The sequence below is a fragment of the Neofelis nebulosa genome, chromosome 11, assembly GCF_028018385.1.
Source record: "Neofelis nebulosa isolate mNeoNeb1 chromosome 11, mNeoNeb1.pri, whole genome shotgun sequence".
NCBI lineage: Eukaryota > Metazoa > Chordata > Mammalia > Carnivora > Felidae > Neofelis > Neofelis nebulosa.
In genome coordinates this window covers 74,770,804-74,786,316 of record NC_080792.1, presented here as the reverse complement: position 1 = coordinate 74,786,316, position 15,513 = coordinate 74,770,804, and the positions used below count along the sequence as shown (strand labels likewise).

Sequence of the window (15,513 nt, the reverse complement as noted above, 5' to 3'; positions counted from 1 at the left end):
AAACAACAGTTCTCCACACACTGTGGTTAGTGATTCCCTCCTAGAATCTGTCCCCCAGCACACAGACCCAAGTCTGCAGGAGCCCGAGTGTGGCCCTGACCTCAGAACATGAAGGGCAAACCTGCAGGAAGCTCCAGGAGGGAAGGAGTGACAGCCGCGGGTGCTCTGACGGGGACCTCGTCGCAGACTTCATGTGTCTGTCACCATTTGGACAACTGTTAGCTCAAAATGAACGTGGGTGATTTTATACAACATTCAGCTCAGTAAGAATATTTAAACTCAACGACACTGTCAACGGGAAGATGCAGGTATTTAATCACCAGTGTATTTTCACAGATTCGTGCTTATTGCTGAGACAATATGGACTGAAATAGTAGTTGAAAAAAGATGGATGAAAAAATAATGAAATTATATGACTTTTGGTTCTCGGTTGAATAGAGGTCTATAAACTTGTTTCTAAATCATTTCACCTATTATTGTTTTTATTATTATTATTTTAATTGTGAGTTTTGTACACTAGGTCTTGTCCTGCAAGTAGGAGTAGGAAAGCCCAACGTGGTGCCCAGGTAAACACCATGAAGAGCTAGTTCCTGTGAACTTCAGACCCACCTCAATGATGGAATTAACACACAGAGCTTCCAGGATGGATGCTTAGGGGTCAGACTCATCTCAGGGGTGGGTAGAACAATAGTCACTGTATCTTGTGTCCAGCAAGTTCACAATAGAGTGATAACTCAGTTTCCGGTGACTAGAGGAATGAATTTCTATTACCCAAGACCAATTTGACCCAGAAAATTCTTTCAAAGATCCCATATGTGACTCCAGGTGAGGTGGAGATAAGGAGCACTGTGTCCCTGAAGTCACAGTCCCTGTGGCCCTCAGTTGGGACGGACTTTCAGTACAGGTCCATTCTGGCTGGAGGTTCACTGGAGTGTCTGGGGGAGTGAAGCCAGTCCTGAGAGTACAGGGAGGGCCTGTGTTATGTCCTCATGAGCCTTGAGCTCCATGGGAGCAGCACTGACTCTGCTGTCTCAGAATCAATCTACTGATCAGCCTCAGGCAGTGACTGGAGCCCAGAGATGGTTGGGGGGTGAACTGCCCAATGGATGGAGACTTGCCTTGGGATTCCTGAGCATAAACTTGTCCCAGAAAGCAGATGATCAGGGCACATCCTGCCCTGGTGACAGGACCTCAGTTACACTCGATGTCACTGGGTTTCATGCTGGTTGGGGTTCTGCCTCCTGGAGGCTGTTTTACTGAGAATGGCTGGGTGAGCTCAGGTTGACCATGACTTCTGGAGAGACAAAGAAGCCCAGAAATTGCAGAGTCCAGGACAATATAGACTCAGGAGGGAGTTCTGTGTGTGTGTGTGTGCGCGCGCGCGCGCGAGTGTGTGTGTGTTTGTACGTGGGTGCGTGCATGCGCATATGTGACCAAAAATGAGGCTAAGTTGCCCTTAAATCCTCTTAAGGCTTCTCCACACACTGAGGGATGGCTCTCCATCTGAGGGCCCGGGATTTTTAATTTAAAAGTCAGTTTCTTAAAGCCATTTCTACTGGAGGAGGTTTTATTAGGCAATTGTGGCTCCTTTGAGAGCAGACCTTTTAACGCTTCCCTCAATCAGAAGTCCGGGCCTTGTCAAGTGACAGAAGCAGGAAGGAGAATATGAGAGGATTCACACAGCTCTATCTTCTGGTCATTCTCCTCCCTAGAGTTGGGCCCTGGAGATTGGAAAACTACAGCAAGATCATTTCCAGTTCCCTCTGAAATCCTAACATGGAGACGGAGTTCCTACCTGAAGAGCCAGATGGAGAGACTGAAGGCCTAAGCCTGAGAGATGAGGGAGCAGAGAGGAGAAAAGAAGGGAGGGTGTGGGGAGTGTTATCAGGAAGAGTCTGTAGAGTCTGGTCCAAGTTCAAGTGTAGCTGATTCAGAGAGAGGAGACCGTGTCTATGACCAGGGTTATTGTCAATATGTCAGCTGTGGATGCGTCAGTAGTGACACAAGGTCACACTTTATGGAATGAGATGGTGGAACTGATGTGTGGATGAGTGTTTGCTGGGTAGCACGTTCAGTTACAGATGCAGTATTTATTCGTGTTTATCATCCAGACCCCACGGGGACGTGAAGTTGGGCTGTGTTACGTCAATGTCAGTGTCTTCCTGGGATGCCCTGTGCTGTCCCGCGTTGCAGGCATAACCTGGGTATGTCTCTTTCCTCTGTTCAAGGACAGATCTTCCTGAAGTTATGTAACCCCTGCTTGTGCCTCCACATAAGTTTCTCAATGAAAAGAGGCTGAAGCCGAGGTCTGTGGATCCAGGGGTCTTACCTCACTTCCTCCTTATCTGAGACGCTGTGAGTAACGATACCGTTCCCACTGCCATGAGCTGTAGCACAGTAATAGTCAGCCTCGTCCTCAAGCTGCAGCCCAGACGTGGGCAAAATTTCTGTATGAGTGGAGACATCTTTGGATCCAGAGATATGACTGGAGACCCCAGGTCCCAGCTGCTTGTATGAGTCTGAGTAGTAGAACAGAAAGACCGGAGAGGGCTCCCTGCCTCCTGCTGGTACCAGAAGATGTTATAACCACCAACACTCCTGTCCCTGCTCAGGGTTCAGCTGAGTCTGGCAATTGTTTCTGGAGATGCGGAGAGGGAGAGCAGCTGGGTCAGCACAGGCTGGGACAGGGAAGTATAAACACAGACACATCAGAATGAGGAGAAGGGACAGAGTATAGACACTGGAGGATGTGAGCCAGAGGATTCTGACTCAGGCTGGAGGCCAACCCTAGAGTGCTGAGGTCTGTCCTTACCTGCGCAGTGACAGAGGAGCATAAGGGGGACATGGGTCCAGGCCATAATGACACAGACCCTTATTAGGCCACAGGGCTGGGACTGGGATGTCCCAGGCCTCTCTTATCTGCTACCTGTGGCCTTCTCAGAGAGGCTTCACATGCAACTGAGACCACCCCTGCCTCTCCCCCATGTGCCTTCACCATGCCTGAAGCCCTTGGAAAGGGAGCCTGCCTTATGCAGCTGTTTTCCCCATGAGTGGGCCCCGAGGAAGCAGTTCCTAGGACTAGACACAGGCCCCTGTGCAGGGGACTCTGCCAGGCCCAGAGAGAACAATCTTTCCCAGTCCCCACGGAAAGTAAAAAGCCCAGTCTTTGGGCCTACCGTCAGTGGAGGGCTGCCCAGCTGGGAGCACGTGGCCTGCAGAAACCTCTAGACACCATCTCACAGCACCTCCTGCGGTTCTCTGGGCAAACCTCTCCTTTTTACCTGCTCCCCCCAAACCCCTCCTTCATCCACTTCCCTGATGGCTGTATTTCTACCAGATGAGAGTGATCTTCCAGGGAAGGACGGAAGTGCAGTCCTGGTGAGCCTTCCCTGACTGGGCTTCCTCTGTGGACAGGGGACTAGCGGGAGGGACGTGATCAGACCTGACCAAGGGGAGCCTGTGAACCACTGTGGAGCTGAAGAAAGGACAAAGGGAGCAGACAGCAGAAGGGATCTGTCCCCGTGACAGGCTCAGAGGAGGCAAGCTGCCTCTGGGAGTAGAGTGTGAACAGGAGCTCGCCTAGGGACACACACCTTCACAGAGGAGGACACAGAGTGTGAGGATGTGAGGCCCGTCTGGAGCAAGGCAGACAGGACTCAGCAAATTCAGATGAGGCTTTTGCAGGTGTGAGGACAGAGCAGGGCCTGAGCATCCAGCAGGGACCTCTATGGAGCCATCATGTGATCTCCCCTCCATGTTCCCAGAGACTTTTTATCCAGGCTTTGCCTGCCGTCAGCGCTGCTCATTAGAGATTTTGCTCTGTGGGAAGGCAGAATTTGTGACAGCGAGAGCTGGTTGGGGACACTGAAGGGACAGCTGTGGCACAGCACAGGACACGGAAGGGTGTGTCCCCACGTGGGACACAAGGAGGTGATTGACTGGACCTCAGGCTATGAATTTTCATCCTCAGAACAGAAAATGAGAAAATAAACCTTGAACTACATAGGATGAAACAAGTACTGAACGAAGTGACCAGAGTCTGAACAGATACCAAATTAGACATCAGGGTAGAAAGGAACAGAGGGAACCAAATTGTATTCATTGAAGAAAGGAAGCTGCTGGAAATGAGGACAGAAACAGTGGCATCACATGTCCAGCAACATGAGACTGTCACCCAGGCAAACAGGGAGATCACACTGAGGTCACCGGCCTCAAAGCCACGCTGGAGTCACAAGAGCTCGATAACATTAAATATTTAGCAGGGTCTGTATTTTATAGCCTGTGAATATAATATAGCATCTGTTTAAAGAGACTCTGATTCTGGACTTCAAGCTGGATTACAGAGCTGGAGTCATCAGGACAGTATGGTCCTGGCACAGGACAGGCACAGAGATCAATGGAACAGAATAGAAAACCCAAATATATGGCCAGTTCATGTCCGACAAAGCAGGAAAGAACATCCAATGGAAAAAAGACAGTCTTTTCAACAAATGGCATGGGGTAAACTGGACAGAAACATGCGGAAGAATAGAACTGGACCACTTTCTTACACTTATTTTTCTATACAAAAATAAAATCAAAATGGATGCAAGGCCTAAATGTGAGACGGGAAACCATCAAAATCCTAGAGGAGAACACAGGCAGCAACCTTTTGACCTTGGCCTTAGCAACTTTTTACTAGAACTGCAGGGCACAAGGCAGGCCGCCCCTGGATGGGCCACACTGACATGAAGATTATCATGAGTTAAAAAGCAGTTGATGCCCATACACTCAGGAAAAGCTCTTCATGTCTCTTCAACTGACTGAAACATTCAGGCGGGGGGCAGCTGCCCCAGGAAGACAGCTGGCACCACAGACAACTGCACTAGGATATGAACGAGGTGGGGCAGATGGGGACCCAGCAAAGCCTGTTTGGTCACAGTCCTCTGTGTCCCATCGTTTCCCAGGGGCCCTGCACACATTGTTTATGAAACATCTACTCTACTCTTCTTCTTCTGTCTGTGAAGTGCATTTCTTTGCATTGAATACTAGACCCCTACCTCCTTCCATGTAATTCAGAAAAACATAGATCTCATTTTGCCTGCGTGTCTTTTGACTTTCTAGGTCTATGTTGACTCCCATATGTTCACTATTAAATTTCTTGTGTGTCACTTCAACCTCCTCAAGGACAGGTCTCACCACAGAGGACTCTCCCCTATAGGATCCTCCACAGAAGCTTCTCAATAAAAGAGGCTTGGAGACAAAATCTGTGGACCCAGAGGTTTTTATCTCACTTCCTCGTTATCTGAGTCACTGTGAGTAACACTGCCATGATATGTAGCACAGTAATAGTCAGCCTCGTCTTCAGGCTGTGGCCCAGAGATGAGCAGAAGCCCCGCATTGGCCGAGGCATCTTTGGACCCGGAGAAGCGGCTGGGGACCCCGGGGCCCTGGTGCTTATCTGAGTCTGAGTAGTAGTACAGGAGATACCGGGGAGGGCTCCCTGGCTTCTGCTGGAACCAATTTATGTAGTAGCCGCCAACATTGTAGCCACTGCTCAGGGTGCAGGTGAGTCTGGCTGTTGTTCCCGGAGATGCAGACAGGGAGGGCGGCTGGGTCAGCACAGGCTGGGACAGGGAACCTGCAAACAGATAATCATGGGTGATGAAGCTAGAAATGGAAAAAGGAATTCTCAGGACTCTGAGCACAGGAATAGAGATTTGGGGGCTCCCTGTGTCTCCGGGCCTGTCCCAACCTGTGCAGTGAGACAGGAGCATGAGGAGGAGAGGAGTCCAGTCCATGGTAGCACAGCTTCTGGTCCCCACAGTGGGCTGGGCTGCCCCAAGCCTCCTTTTCTCCTCCACCCTCTGCCACAGGAGGGGCTGTCCATGCAAATGGGTCCCATCCAGTGACTGCCCAGCCCCTCCCTTGTGCTGGAACTCATCTCATACCACATACTGAGATGAATGGAGGTTGCTTTCAACCCCAGAGATAGGACTGGGAGGAAGCACCTGCTGAGGCAACACACAGGTCCCTGCTCAGGGGACTCTGCTAGGCTGGAGGGGACACAGCTGCTGAGTCCCCTCAGGTCCCCCCCCCTCTCCCTGAGTCCCCTCAGGTCACACAGGGCCTGCCTCCAGGCCCAGAGTCTTGAGTGAATGGCCCTCACCAAGCAACTGTGTAAGGACCACGGGGCAGTCCCACAGCTCCCTCTGCTGGTCACAGGGCACAGACTTCACGATGCCCAAAGCCCTGTGAGCCCAGCGGGTTTCTGTGACTCACCAGGTCCCTGTCTATCTCCACACATCAGTGTCTGGTTCACAGAAAGGTTCCATCTCCTGTGTATTAAAGCCATGGGTTCTAAATACTCTCATATCGATTTATTTGTGTTTTAATCTACCATCATTACCTAATTTATTTATTGTACCAGTGACACATTAAAGAAGCATGACATGGGAATGCAAACTGCACAGTAGTGCAGCCGCTCTGGAAAACAGTATGGAGGTTCCTCAAAAAATTAAAAATAGAACTGCCCTATGACCCAGCAATTGCACTACTAAGTATTTGTCCAAGGGATACAGGTGTGCTGTTTCGAAGGGACACATGCACCCCCATGTTTATAGCAGCACTATCAACAATAGCCAAAGTATGGAAAGAGCCCAAATGTCCATCAACAGATGAATGGATAAAGAAGATGTGGTATATATATATATATATATATATATATATATATATATATATATATACAATGGACTATTACTCGGCAATCAAAAAGAATGTAATCTTGCCATTTGCAACCATGTGGATGGAATTAGAGGGTACAATGCTCAACGAAATTTGTCAGTCAGAGAAAGACAAATATCATATGATTTCACTCATATGAGGATTTTAATATACAAAACAGATGAACCAAGGGAAGGGAAGCAAAAAAATATAAAAACAGGGAGGGGACAAAACATAAGAGACTCTTAAATACGGAGAAGAAACAGGGTTACTGGAGGGGTTGTGGGAGGGGGGATGGGCTAAATGGGCAAGGGGCATTAAGGAATCTACCCCTGAAATCATTGTTGCACTATATGCTAACTAACTTGGATGTAAATTAAAAAAAAATAATTTACCGAAATGTGAAGTATAAAAAGTCCAGCCAAAAATAAAAGCATTTGATGTGGTTCTGGTACAGACTATTTGGTACCATGGAGACATATGTAAGACACATGAGAGAGAAAGTAGTCTTTTCCCCTAATTGTCAATGGCCTAACTGGACTAGAGCCAAGAAGAAGTAAACAGAAAGAACTCAGGCTGCCATGCTTCCAACTGGGTCAGACCTATTTGATGTTAGATCTTATTGACAAAACAAACCAACAACCCAAAATGTCTCTTCTCAGTTGCTCATTAATTTCACCTCTAGTGTAGTTTGATTAATCTTGTCAGAGACAATAGTTCTACATTTTTACTTATTAATACACTTGTGTAGCATCATGGGCTTTGAAATTCTCCAGTGAAGGGTATCATAGAGGCGCCAGGTAACAAGAGATACAGTATAAATCTTGACTGAATGTTTCCAAGTCTAGAATTTCATGCCTTTCTTCTCCCGTCTTGTGCTCTAATCCTGCCCCTGAGAAACAAAGCAACCGGGGGCACTTCATAGTGTGGTGCAGAAAATATAAATGAAACTTAACAAAAATCTCTTCTTCAGTAGGTCTGCACCCACTGAAGTCATGCCAGCCTGTGAATTACAGTTTGCTGAGGCTGTAGAAATGAGGGTAAAATTGCAGGATATCGTATCCCATGTGAAATGAAGAAATGTTTCTCCTTGTATGCATGCCATATAACAAACCAATACTCTGACCTAAAGTGATGTATTTTCTAAAATACTCTATGTTTCGCGGCCTCCGACATCTTTCATCCATATTCACCAATCTGTTGTGCAAGTTTTATAACATTCAAGCTATGGACCGAACATGGTACCAACCACAGTTTCTGGGTGTGGTTCCAGCCTGACCCAAGAGCATATGCATTTCAAGCTTAAGAAAGAGAAACAATTGTAGCAAGTTAGAATTTACTCATTTGTTTTCTCCCTGGAACCTGTTACTACATTAGTTGCTAAATGTATGTTGTGGGTCTTACAGACTCTGAACTTAAATGAATGATATAAAAACACGGTACCCTGAAATCTCTGCTAATGGTATCATAAACAATTTCTTGGATTAAAAAAAAATGAAATTGTAAAGGTGTCAGTTGCAAAAAAAAAAAAAAAAAGGAAGAAGAAGCACGACAAATGGTTATATGTTCTTCAGTGAAATGATATCAGACAATCACCCAGATCACCTAGGTCACCATGGTTTGTGCTTTATATGCTCCTGGAGGTTGTCTCCTGTGCTCAAAATTTGACCCTTGGCCACCTCCTCCCTGTCGCTTTCTTACTGAGTAGCCGGAAGCACATCATGTCTGTCTCCATGTTCTGTAGTGATGAGGCTGGGACCTAGGTCCATGTGGAAGGGCCTGGATCTTGGATTTACAGGGGGACCAGTTTCTGGGCACCATGGGGAAAGGGCTAGTGTCTGGGTCCGTGGGGGCTGGCCTGGGGCTGAAATGGGCTGAGAATCTGGATTTAGGTGAGCCTGTGGGGAGTTTGGGTCCACGGGTTCCATGACATTGACACTGCCATTGCACATCACCCACAGTTAGGACTGGAGGTCCCCAGACCCACCAGGGCGGGGTCTGCTCGGTGTGGTGCCCTCCGCGATTCCCAGTGATTTCCCGGCACTTGCATGCTCTTGTCTGGGTGTCTTGTGAACAAAGAGGAGGATTCCCACATGGACCCCTTTCATCCCAAGCTTGATGGCACACAACAGCCCAGCCACCCACTGAGGCAGCTGTGGACTCTTCTGGCCTCTACATACTCAGGTGCCTCTCATGCTGAAGTGGATGAGGAGCCATCCTTGGCATAATGGGGGTCAGGGAAGCAGAAGGGGAGACCCAGGATTGGGGTGAGCATGGGCTCTTAACACTTTGTCCACAAGCAGCACAAGATTCCTCTCACTGTATCTGTGGCCAAAGCAAGTGACAGCAGGTGACGACTAACCACAAAGGGACAAGAGTTTATAATCTGTCACAGAAAAACAATGACCACAGAGAAACAATCATGCAATCTGCACACACTCCTAGTTCAGAGGCCCTGTCCACACTGCCCGCCCCCCCACCCTACCCCAGGACAAGCTTGTTCAGCACAACAGGTTGGTGTATTTGTTAACATATCTCAATGAACAACAGCCCGGGGATTGAAAAGAACTCAAGAGTCAGGTTCATGGGTAAATTCAGGGCATTCCTACAGACCAATATTCTACCCTGGGGAGGCTCTCTGGAGCAAGATGGAAAGAATCTCCCGGTGGTTTTCCCCAGTGGGCTCACAGAAGCCCAGAGCAAGCACCACATTCCTCCCCACATTTGGCGGCTGTGGAGAACGAGCCCCCAGTTCTCTTCTACCGCAGACCATCTTGAACTCATGGGCCATCTGTTCTAGGTTTCCCACAGGTCTATTCACCATACTCCCAACATGCTGGAATCTGTGAATGTCCCAGGAGCTCCCTGCCGGCTTTTGAGTGAGGGGTACTAGACCCACAGGGAATGGGGGTCAATCAGGCACCCATTGCATCTCCAGAAGGTGTTTTACCTATGAGCTCCTTCAGCCTTGACCTTTTGTGTCTCTGAGTGGACCTGAGGGTGACGACCCCAACTGCATGCTCAGCATCTCCTTTGTAGTCCTGTTTAGCGGGCCTTGGTCTCTCCCTGGGAGACAGAGGATTTGACACGTGTCTATAGAACAACTGAGGACAGAGAGGGGCTGTGTCATGACAGCACCTTGCCAGGCCACAGAACCTCTGCCACCACTGTCCCCAGCATGGTTCTCAGCTTCACAATCTTCATATTCATATTGGGTGCGCAAGGAGGTGTAGAGAGGACAAGCCCAAGGAAGCATGAGTGCAGGTGGATCAGGGGCCTGGTGTGTGTGTGTGTGTGTGTGTGTGTGTGTGTGTGTGTGTGTCACTCAGATCTATCCTTTGAGGAGACACCTTAGCATATGAAGAGAGAGAAAGAGAATCCTCCGCTGTCCCCCACCTGTCCCCTGTGCAGAAAGTGGGGAGCACTGGGAAGAGATGGGTGCAGGTCAGTGTGCAGTGAACCCTGAGTTCTGCACCCAGAGGTCTTCAGATCTGCTGGGGCTCCCCCCCAGTCTCCCTCACGGCCATTCCACATCCCTGATGCAGGGGCTCCTCAGGTCCATCCAATCCCCAATCCCTGGAGCAGCCCTACAGCTGCAGGAGTCCACGGTCAAGGTTTGAGCATAGGAGTCAATAAAACACAAACAAACTGGAAAAATAAATAAATACGCAATACACTTGTTTAAGAAAATGCTCAAAGTTCACCAAGGAAGATACAGTGAGGGGAAATAAGTGCATGAACAGATGCTCAATATCATTTGTCATTAGAGAATGAAGTATTCCTACATATGTATTGGCAGGAAGAAACCATAAATAAAAATGAAAAATACTAAAAGAATAAATGACCAAAACATATAAAGCCTGCCTGGTCATTTCCCATCATGGTACTGATATAGAAAATGAATACTGAACCCATGTCTCAACCCAAATTCCATTTTTTAAGAAATGAATTGTTATAGAAGAAAATAGGGGGGCACCTGGGTGGCTGAGTTGGTTAAGCCCTGGACTCATAGTTTTGACTTAGGTCATGATCTCCCAGTTGGTGGGTTCAAATCCTGTATCAGGCTCTGTGCAGACAGTGCAGAGCCCGCTTGGGATTCTCTCTCCCTTTCTCTCTGCCCCTACCCCATGCTCACTCTCTCTCTCTCTCTCTCTCAAAATAAATAAATAAACTCATGGGGTGCCTGGGTGGCTCAGTCAGTTGGGCATACGACTTCGGATCAGGTCATGATCTCACAGTCTGTGAGTTCGAGCCCCGTGTCGGGCTCTGTGCTGGCAGCTCGGAGCCTGAAGCCTGCTTCAAATTCTGTGTCTCCCTCTCTCTCTGCCCCTCCCCTGCTCATGCTTTGTCTCTCTCTGTCTCAAAAATAAACAAAAACATTAAAAAATTTTTTAAAAAATATTTAAAAAATAAAATAGGGACTTAAGTATTGAAATAATAAAGACTGATTTTGGGCACTCAGCTAGCTAGCGTGGTGTTGACAGTCGGCTGAACCCCAGGTGTGGATCGCCACATTGTCACTTTCATCTGTTGATTATTGCAGAAACCCCTTCCAGGAGAATTTTAGCAACGATTACTAAGTCTCTCTTCTCTGGATGAAGCACAGTTGCAGGTTCTAGGATGAGTGAACTGAACACTTTTAAAAGGAGCCCAGGGTGCATGGGTGGCTCAGTCGGCTGATCATCTAATGATCTCTCAGTTCGTGAGTTCAAGCCCCACATGGGACTCTGTGCTGACAGCGTGAAGCCTGGAGCCTGCTTCAAGTTCTGTGTCTCCCTCTCTCTGCCCCTCCTCACTCATGCTCTATCTCTCTCAAAATTAAATAAACATTAAAAAAAGTGTTAAAAAATAAAACAAATAAAAGGAGCCCAATCTTTCTTTTTTTCCCCAATATATGAAATTTATTGTCAAATTGGTTTCCATACAACACCCAGTGCTCATCCCAAAAGGTGCCCTCCTCAGTACCCATCACCCACCCTCCCCTCCCTCCCACCCCCCATCAACCCTCAGCTTGCTCTCAGTTTTTAAGAGTCCCTTATGCTTTGTCAAGAGGATTTAATATTGCCACAAAAACAAACTAAAACATTGCTGTATTTTAATTAGAAACTAAGAGCATGCTTCAAGAAGACTTCACAAGGAGCAGGAAACTTACCCTGTGATGCAAAGTACAGCGAGGTACCTTTTAAAGAAACACACAAACACACAAAATTGATAAACACAACTTTTATTTTACAGGAAAAGGTTACTGCCCATCGAAGGGGTCCTGGGTATTCTGTGACCCTCAAGGATGGGTGGCTTGACTCTAAAGCAAAGGCGAGAAAACAAAAACAGAAAGAAACGATAACACCCTGTGTGAGTGCCTTCTGTAGAACTGCCAAGGCAGTTGCATAGTTGACGGAGAGATGGCAGTTTATTTTACAAGCAGCACATTCACCCAATGCATTTTCTAAGCTCCTGGCTGCTTGTGGTTCTGGGCGGGAACAAACACTGATCTCCCATGAAATCTCTGTTATGGAGGAAGGATCCTCATTAGGTTTGGCAGTTTCCTTGGCTTTCTCATTTGGAGGCAAAAGCAACCCCCGGGGGCTGGGATAAGCTGCAGGTTACAGTCTGTCTTGAAATTATATGTATGGAATCTTTCCAAAGACATATTATGATATTGGGTGCTGTTACCTGGGTGAACTTCACTGTCCATTCTACACATCTTTCACTAGTGGGAACTTACTAGTAACATTAGTGTTTCTTAGTACTGATACAGATTTTTGTTTGTTTGTTTGTTTGAACTTTTTAGAGTCTCCATGAGTATCATGTTTAAGAAAAGGAAACAGTTATAGTGGGACGCCATTTTGAACCAGAATCCCCAGGGCTTAAGTTCTGGTGATATTATCAAAGGCAACAGCAGGTTTAAGTGTCTCACTTCCCCCAGGCCTGGAGCTCTGTGTGAGCATTGAGACTTTTGTCCCACACTGACCAGTAATAATCAGCCTCGTCTTCAGCCTGGAGTCCAGCGATGCTCAGAGAGGCCATGTTCCCTGACCTGGAGCCCAAGAATCTGGCTGGGACCCCCGAGGGTCTAGCAGTGCTGTTAGAGATGACAAGTTTGGGGGCGCCTCTGCCCGGGAGCTTCTGGTACCAAGATACACTTCCAGCCCCAACATTGCTGCTGCTTCCAGTGCAGGGGGTGGTGACAGTCTGACCCACAGGCTTGGACACTGCAGATGACTGAGTCAGCACACACTGGGCCCAGGACCCTGGGTGTCAGGAGAGAGGCATGGGGTGAGAGAGAGGGGTCAATGGACAGGGCCCATAGATGGCTCCATAGTCCTCTCATCTCCAACCCTGACCCCAGCCTCCAGCTGCCTGTAGAGAGAGCCAGCAGTGTGAGCAGGAGAGGAGCCCAGGCCATGGAGAGGAGACCCCTGCTCAGCAGAGTGTTCTGAATGTCCCATAGTTGGGTCTGGCCTCCCTGTGTCTCTCTTATTGTCTCCAGGAGCCCAAGAGGCAGGGTGGGGTGGGGAACACTTCATACAAACCAGCCGCCTCCCCCTGACTGACCAGCCCCAGCCTGAACCCTGAATCCGACCCCTGCCTAGAAAGTTCATCGTGGGAGCTGGTGGAGATAGAGCATTGGGGCCTGGCCTGGGGCTCCCCAGGAGCCTGTTGGCACCCGGATGCTAAGCCCCGGTGAGAACCAGAGCCAGGTGGCTCCCTGAAGGGACAGAGCACACAGCGCTCAGAGTAAACCACAGCGCCCCCTGCTGCCCGAGGCCCAGAGTTGCCCATATGTTTGGTCTTGTCCACTGAATACTTAAAAACAGCAATAGAATTTATGTTTTATAGAAGTTTGAAAGTCACAGAAAAACCTAGTGTAAATTACAGAGTTCCCACAGGCACCAACCCCCTCATCCACCTCTGTCTTTCCCATCGTCCTCCTCCAGCACCAGTGTGGTCACTTGTTTTGACCCATGAGCCAACATCAACAAGTCACTGTGACCCAAAGTCTATACCTTACGACAGCAAGGCTCACTTTTGGTGTGTAAATTTGAGAAGTTTAAGACACGTACAGTGATATATGTTCATTTTGGTCTCACACAGAGAACTCCCACTGCCCTAAAACTCTTCTGTGCTCCAGCTGTGCATCCCTTCCTACCTCCAACCCCTGGCACCACTTAATACTTTTATTTTCAAATACATCTGCCTTTCCTGACAATGTTATATTCCGGGAGTCGTACAGCGTGCGGCCATTTCAGGTTGGCTTCTTTCACGTAGCAACGTGCATCTAAATGTCCTCTCTGTCTTCTCATGGCTTCATGGCGCAGATCCTTCTAGTGTTGATCAATATTCCATTCATTGTTTGCATGCACCATAGTTTATTTATTCATCACCTAGTGAAAGGCATCCCAGCTGGCTGCTTCCAGATTTGGGCAGTTATGAACAAAGCCACGGTAAATGTCCTTGTGTTTGTTTTTTTTTTTATTTTGTTCATACTGTTTTCAACTCCTTTCGGTAAATACCAAGGGCCATGTTGCCGGATGTTAATGTAAGGAGATACATACTTTTAAAAGAAAACTGCCAAACTCTTTTTTGAAAGTGACTGTACTATCCTGTGTCCCTCCAGCACCGAAAGGGAGTTCCAGCTCCACATCCTGGCCAGCATGTGATGCCATCTGTGTTGTTGAACTTGGCCATTCTAATACGTGTGCTATGCTATTTCATTGCTGTATTATTTTACACTTTTCTAATGATATGTGATGTTGAACATCTTTTCTCAAGCTTATTTGCCATCTGTGTATTATCTTTCTTCATATCCTTCACAATTTTAATTAGATTTTTTGTTTCTTTATTACTGAGAAAACTTCTCTTTTAAACACCTAGAGGGGTGCCTGGGTGGCTCAGTCGATTAAGTGTCTGACTTTGGCCCAGGTCATGATCTCGCAGTTTGTGAGTTCAAGCCCCTCATCGGGCTCTGGAATGACAGCTTAGAGCCTGGAGACTGCTTCGGATTCTGTGTCTCCCTCTCTGTCTGCCCCACCCCGCTTGCACTCTGTTTCTCTCAAAAATGAAATAAACATTTAAAAAATTTTTAATAAAATAATTAATTAATTAATTAAAAACTGGATATTTCCTCAAATCACCTTAAATTTGCAGTAGAAACAAATATGCATAAAGAAGTCTGCCTCGGGGCTCCTGGACCCCTGGCTCAGTCAGTTATGTGTCAGACTCTTGATCCTGGCCCAGGTCATGATCTCAAGGTTCATGGATCAGCTGTGAGTTCTCCGGCTCTGAGCTGACAAGTGCTGAGCCTGCTTGGGATTCTCTCCCTCCTTCTTCCTCTGCCCCTCCCCCGTTTGGGTGCACGTGTTCTCTCTCTCTCTCTCTCTCTCTCTCTCTCTCTCTCAATAATTAAATAAACTTAAAAAAATAAAGAAGTCTCTGCCTCAATTTTCCTCATTATTTCAATCCTTTGTTAGATGCTGATATGTGTCACAGGTATTTTGTGACTTCTCTGAAATAAAGCAAGACTTCTTCAAGCCGAGTGCTTACTCCACACATCCACACAGGTGGTGAGTATCACTCTCCCTGCCCCTAAGGTCTCTCTCAACAACCCAGCCAGAACTTCACTGTTCATGGGATAGTCATTCTTCAGCCTACATCCCTGTATCAGATTTTCCTCATTCTTATAATTTTCCTGAGTTGCAGTCACTGAGATGGAGATTTTTGTCCGCAGAGATGATGGGGCGCCCTCTCAGGGTCACCAGCTGTTCAGGAGGGAGGAATGAATGGGTAATGGAACTGAGGAAGGACTTGCGC

The 15,513-nt window shown here is 47.6% G+C and overlaps 2 gene segments (V, D, J or C); both read right to left on the bottom strand.

The window, feature by feature from the left end:
- LOC131489666 (immunoglobulin lambda variable 1-40-like) overlaps positions 1–15,513 on the bottom strand; it is a 169,582-nt gene that overhangs the window by 98,456 nt on the left and 55,613 nt on the right.
- LOC131489689 (probable non-functional immunoglobulin lambda variable 5-48) lies at positions 4,255–5,789 on the bottom strand. The segment is given in 2 exon segments: positions 4,255–5,620; positions 5,735–5,789. Coding segments are annotated over 2 exon segments (402 nt in total).